The sequence below is a fragment of the Triticum urartu genome, chromosome 7A (genome assembly GCF_056163025.1).
Source record: "Triticum urartu cultivar PI428250 chromosome 7A, HENAU_Tu73, whole genome shotgun sequence".
Taxonomy (NCBI): Eukaryota; Viridiplantae; Streptophyta; class Magnoliopsida; order Poales; family Poaceae; genus Triticum; species Triticum urartu.
This window is the reverse complement of record NC_141879.1, coordinates 97,016,467-97,022,726: the sequence shown is the minus strand read 5'-3', so window position 1 is coordinate 97,022,726 and position 6,260 is coordinate 97,016,467. Positions and strand designations below refer to the sequence as shown.

The 6,260-nt window shown below is 40.9% G+C and overlaps 1 protein-coding gene across 1 annotated transcript; it reads right to left on the bottom strand.

The window, feature by feature from the left end:
* Positions 1 to 2,430: 2,430 nt before the first annotated feature.
* Positions 2,431 to 5,436, bottom strand: LOC147958207 (uncharacterized). Its single transcript, XM_087536759.1, has 4 exons — positions 4,883 to 5,436; positions 4,262 to 4,481; positions 3,510 to 3,581; positions 2,431 to 2,628 (listed from the first exon to the last, which is right to left on the bottom strand). Exons 1-4 carry the CDS (start codon positions 4,972 to 4,974, stop codon positions 2,431 to 2,433), a joined length of 582 nt encoding a protein of 193 aa, XP_087392885.1. The 5' UTR covers positions 4,975 to 5,436.
* Positions 5,437 to 6,260: the final 824 nt, after the last annotated feature.

Below are 6,260 nucleotides of genomic sequence, written 5' to 3'. Positions count from 1 at the left end.
CATGCATATGAGATTGATGAAGAACCAACTTAATAAATACTTATTTTCCATTGAATTCATACCAGCGGCCATGCCAGTGCCCATAGTTCATGCCGGCGGCCAGCCCTCTTGGTGGAACGACCCGTCGCGCGTACATCAGCACCTTCTTGGCGGCGCCACCTTTTTGCAGACAGTGTAGGGCATGTTCATGGTGGAGGCGAATCACCCATGGCAAGCGGCCAGGGGAGCAAGCGAGCAGGAGGTTTCCTGGGAAAGGAAGGGAAATTGGGGTGGATGTGCCATAGACTGGTGGTCCAAGGGGCTGGACAAGGGCGGACGTCGCACGCATATGCTCTGTGTCCGCGCCGACGCAAATCCGGCCCGAATTTGGGTCTGAAATGGGTCGCGCACGGACGCCGCGAATTGTGTGAGTTACGATCCAAACAAACACACGTGGACAGTTTGGGTCGGCGTGTTGGAGTTGCTCTAACATTCCTAGGAGTGCCATTGCAGGGCATCGAAGTAAACCAACAATTAATAAAGAGAAGTGAGTCCATATCATGTAGGTTTAGCAACGTATCAGCACACATCAGCATTTATTTTTCTGTGATACTATATTTCACCAGGATGCTCTATTACTGAGTGATGCACATACTATTTATACTTGGCAGCTAGGCATGCTAATACGCTTCGCCGACAAAAGGGTAACATGTACGCACTGTTTGTTCGTTAATATATATCTTTGCACAGGAAAAATGCAAAAGAACATCTGAAGGCTATCCATAGAATAACACTTCGTTGTCACTATCTAAAATAGTTCATCAACATAAATCATCTATCCTCATTAGTATGCATTATACCATCCGTCATAGCTGGAAAGGGACGATACGACTCCTAGCCAATTACCTGGAAGTGATCAGAACAAGAGTTTTTAGAGTAGCCACTCCTCTACTTGATTCTAGCTTTAGCTACGGGTTGATTGAAGTTTTCAACACTGGGATAGGGGCTTCGGTCTTTGAGCTTCAGCCGGTAGAATTTCTGTCGAAACAATCAAAACATCGTCCTCTTGCCTGATCTTGGCTGCCCCTCGAATATATCGGACTATGGAAGTAGAATCAACAATCAATAAGGCCTTGTATGATCAGACTACGGTCTTAGTCGACGCCACACGTATGATCTGTTTCATCCCAAAGAAGAAACAACATATGATTTGGGTTTCAGCTTCTAAAAATATATAATAGTTAATAAACCGAGGCCCTACCAATCAATAATTTTATCTCCAGAAGTCCTTTACTTTGAGGTGAGTTAAGAGAGAGAAAAATATTGTATGTTTCCATATGCAGTTTTGCAGTGAATTTCAGTTACAACCAAAGCTCCTTAATAAATCATTTCTTGACCTTAGTTCTCATGAAACAGGCGACCTAAGGTAATTTCCATGTGGGAAGGAGTTGCTACTTGATTTAACATGAATGAACTAACAGTACATGCAATGTTAAGGGCCTTACCCCATCCGAAGCAGCAATAATTGACCACAGGTTTGGAGTTGAATCAGCCCTCTCAATTTCAAGAATGAAATGTATATCCGCATTAGCACCTGGATATTAAAATAACAAATTAAATATTGAGTAAACTCCCATTATAGATTTCCAAGACTTCCATAGATGACAGAAGCATTACTTTTCCGGAGGTCCTTGAGTTCATGAATAACATTGGCATCCTTCACGAACGAAACATCATAGAAATCAACACCGTCTTCAACACCAAATTTAATATTTTCCCAATCCTTCTGTGTTGTAGCAGAATCATGTCAGGGTTTGTCGACAACTATATGACTAAACATGTTAGGGCTGAAACAAACAAACCTGGTGTAGATGGAAGAGCTGTGGTCTTTCCGCCTAAATTAAGGCGGTGCCTTGATTTTAGCTGTCGACCGTCAACTGCTACACCACTTGACCGTGCCGGTTGTGTTAGATGGAAGAGAATGTGTGGAGCTTAGGAGATAAAAAAATCCTTCATCAACCAGATACTACGTCTCCAAATCCCCAACCAATAAGGAATAATTTTACACTGAGGGTACCAACAATCTGAATAAAATGATTTCCAGTTCACTTGTGTGCTGATCTAATATATAATGCTGTTCGATTGTTAAGTTCAGAAAAATAGGGATATATAGCGGAAACAGAGGAGGTTCAGATTAAGTTAACTCTGTTGGGTCATCAGTCCGGGGTATTAACTCCTGATCAGCGCATTCAGCAACAACAACCACAACATATGCCCCTTCTTCTTTATCCTTCCATACAGGAACTCAAACAGGCTTCCCTTCCCTTCAACGTGGAAATCAATCTCAAGATTCACAGAAGTCAACATCTCGGCTGCTCAGGGTGGCATGAAGAGTAATGTGTCATGTGCTCCTTCTCGTAAGTTTGACAAGACCAATGCCATTCACAGCGCTCACAGCCTCCACATGTGCCAGTTGATCGCATGCTGAGTAATCTCCACTGCAGTTTGAAACACAAACGACCTGTCTATGATGCCAATGTCCACAGTTTTTGGGATCCATGTAATGGATATCCTCAAACCATGCCGTTTAAACTCTTTGAATATCGCCACTGCTCCTCTCATGGTTCCATCCCCGCCAATCGCATAGACCTATGAATTGTCATAAAAGGAATATTCGATAGGGTAGTAAGATTAAGGCCTCAAGAACAGGACCAATTGGCATGTGAACCAGCACATTTAACATTGTACTTGATTTTTTTGGCAATAAAAACATGGAGCTGGGCCCATATACACCAGAAGCTCAGCTTGTTTTGTGAAAAAGGCAAAATCAGTTACTTATGTGCCTAACAGACCACCAAATAAAACACAGCCTCCTCTACATGCCAATAGTTCCAAGAAAAGGCAAATTTAAATGCAGATAAGTATAGCACCTCAGATCTGTACAATTGCAAATACACAATTGACAATCCCAATTCTTCTTCTTCTCTTCATCCTTGGATATGTATACGTCATGTTTGAAAACTAATATATTAGCAAATTTAAATGTGAGTGGGGGAGAAAGTAACAGGAAAATAGAGAGCACATCCGCAAGATTTCTTACAGTCCAGGAACGCAAAAAGCAGAGAAAAGCATGGCCCATCAAGGGTCTAGAACAAACAACAAGTAAACATCAGCGGCTTTGCCTATCTAGCTAAACAATTTTTCCTTGTTCTTTTCTTTTTGCTCAATTTTGTAAAAGAACAATCAATTTAAGAAATAAGTCACCAACATATAGAGTACACTTAAAAAAAGAACTCACCCATACTGAAATAGTTCCAAAACAACAGCAAAGAATATGTGATGGCATGCTTTGGCTAATGCGAGGAAATTGAGTTTCAGTTTGATATGGATGTCTCATGGAGTGGCACTATCACTGGGGGAGTTTTTGTTGTGATTCTTCAGCATGCTCTTGAAGGCGATCCTAAGAAACCAATATGAATAACTTCCAGGTACATATCATGATAAGTAAATGAGATATAGACATGAGCTACCTCAGGTGATGGTGCGTTTGGCATTGCCGTCATCATCAGAAAGCAGCATTGGTGCATTATAGCACCTGGTTCCTAACCAAGACAGAAAATAACATCAAACGTAAACCCATCCGACAACAGCAATGGAGAGACTTATGTATCCAGTAAGGCAATGGACAGGGCTGGTTCATAATACATACATGCACACGAGCTTAGATTTCAGTGTAAGCTACAAACAGGGAATACATCATTGTGCAATGTTAAAATTAGATAGAGAGAAGGGAAAAGATTGATTAGTAAATATATATATATATATATAGCTGCATGTAAGTTTAATTGGATTGTTGGCTAAACAATTTCTCTAATGTACATCTTTAAAAATACATTACAGTAACCTGGCCTAAAACTTAGATTCTGTGTGATGTTGCTTTGTTCATTAGTGAACTTTTGGGATGCTTGCCTGAATAAATTGGGATTACATAGGACCATAAGTATGTAGTTCTTGAGAACTAAAATTGATCCATAATTCCATGTCTACGGATGCAACAATTCAGCTTAGACATCCAATCGTAGTTAGGTTCAGGTTTAGTCTATTTCATACAGCTAGCAAAAGCAAGTGGAAGGCCTCCACCCTAGGGAACTACTTATTTGCATGTGCTCTGACTAAACTGAACAAGATCACTTGTATCTATGAAATGTACTACAGACTTATTTTCTGCATAACAATTTTGTGACATTCATACACAAACATACCTGGAGGCCAATAACCAAGCCTGATCGCCATAGTCCGCTGACAGATGCAAATTGCATTGACACAAACTGGAGCCCACGCAAGTGCCAAAAGTAGCACGTGTGTATGGCAAAGCTTCGAGAACATCCAGTATTCCCGCTGAGAGCATGAGCAGATCCATGTCCGAGCCTCCATCGCTGTAATCTGGTATCCCATTCTCATCCTTGTCTAACCTTTGTCCTCCAAAAATCAAATTGTCCTGAACCAAAATAGAAAGAATTCGATTCATTTGCTTTTAGCAACATGTAACAGAAAGCCTACTAAATCTTCCTTTGGTGGAATCTGCACTTTCATCTACCCAGAAAGGAACAATTTTGCACGATAAAGAACACAGACGTCAAGGACTAATATAAATGAAGTGAGATCTTCGTTCCAAAAATAAGTGAAATTAACATGTCATACATATCTGCTCCTTAGTATAAGTACCTACTCCTACTTAATGCCCAACAGTACAGTCTTAGAAAAATGAAGGGAAAAGGGAATAAGTTTAGAACTGAAGTATGCTTGAAGCCCAACAGTACAGTATGTCTGAAGCCAACAATCCAATGACCCTGCATAAGAAATAATTATTGAATATTTTTTCTGACCTGATGCAGGGTCCTTATGCAGGGTCATTGGATTGTTGGCAGCTGGAAGACGGCGCAAGGTAGTTGCTCGTTGTGTAAAATACACATCAAGAAAAGTCAACCCACTCATACTTCTACAATGGCAGGGGCAAATCAAAATGGATAGAAGAATTAGTACAATCCTAAAATCTGGAATGCAAATTGCTTCTTCAAACAACTAGGCCTATTAACTCAATTATACACAGTCACACTTGCTCAGAGATTAGATAAATCACAGATGTAAGCAATATAAAGAGGCTCAAACATTAAATAAAACAGGAATGTAAGAAATATGAAGTGCAGGTCTCTGTACACCTCACACTTCTCATTTGTAGTGCACAAGTCGTCGGATGGTTCAAAGGGGGATATAATACAAAAGCAAGACAGGAATACAAGGTGCAGGTTTCTGTACACCTCACACTTATCATCTGTAGTGCACAAGTCATTGGATGGTTCAAAGAAGGATGAAATACAAAAGCAAGACAGGTTTAGGTAACACATTCAAGTGTGATTATTAATGTATCATCACATACTACAAAATATAATTATTGACTCGATAGCCGGACCTACCTGGCATATCAAGAACAGCCTCAAATTCTGAAGAAATGAGGCATCATCCGGGGGTAAGTATGCCAATGATCATATCCTCACAATTGATCTGGACTTTTTCTTTTTCCAACTAAACTGATAACTTTGTGTTATCTATCAGATACGAGAGGTAATAAGATAAGACCAAAAGTATCTCTTCTTGAATTCCATTCTCGGTAGTAACAATCTGGGAGAGAGAAACCATATCATTTATATTTCCTTGAAGTATGAAAATACTGCAGTAATGTGAAGGAAAAATTCACAGAACCTGGAGTGCTCACCTAGTCTTAAAAAACATCTATTGCTCTCAACCTGTCCGCACCATTCTAAAACTTCCACTCTCTGCAGCAAAAACAAAAGGAAACCACCAAACTGAGTATTGCATCAACCACGAAACAATAATCTAGAAAGGTAATGGAATTGAGGACACGCCCCTATAGAAGCGTCATAGAAGTGTCATATGTATGACAGAATTTTTTTTGTTCGGCCCAAAATGTCACGGATGTGTCTTTTTTTGTAGTGAGGACTTGGACCCTACGTCAAGACATCAACCAGGAGGGCACGAGGTAGGGGGCGTGCCTAACCCCTGGGCGCGCCCTCCACCCTTGTGGGCCCCACGTTGCTCCACCGATGTACTTCTTCCTCCTATATATACCTACGTACCCCCAAACTACCAGATACGGAGCCAAAAACCTAATTCCACCGCCGCAACCTTCTGTACCCGTGAGATCCCATCTTGGGGCCTTTTCCGGAGTTTCGCCGGAGGGGCATCGATCATGGAGGGCTTCT

Bases quoted from the DNA above. Each gene is read 5' to 3' on its own strand.
- LOC147958207 (XM_087536759.1), bottom strand. From the start codon at position 4,974: ATGAGTGGGTTGACTTTTCTTGATGTGTATTTTACACAACGAGCAACT. The intron at 3,582-4,261 runs GCTTGGTTATTG...TGTCTTGGTTAG, and splicing joins CAGCGGACTATGGCGATCAG to GAACCAGGTGCTATAATGCA. The intron at 2,629-3,509 runs GTAGCTCATGTC...GACAATTCATAG, and splicing joins CAAACGCACCATCACCTGAG to GTCTATGCGATTGGCGGGGA.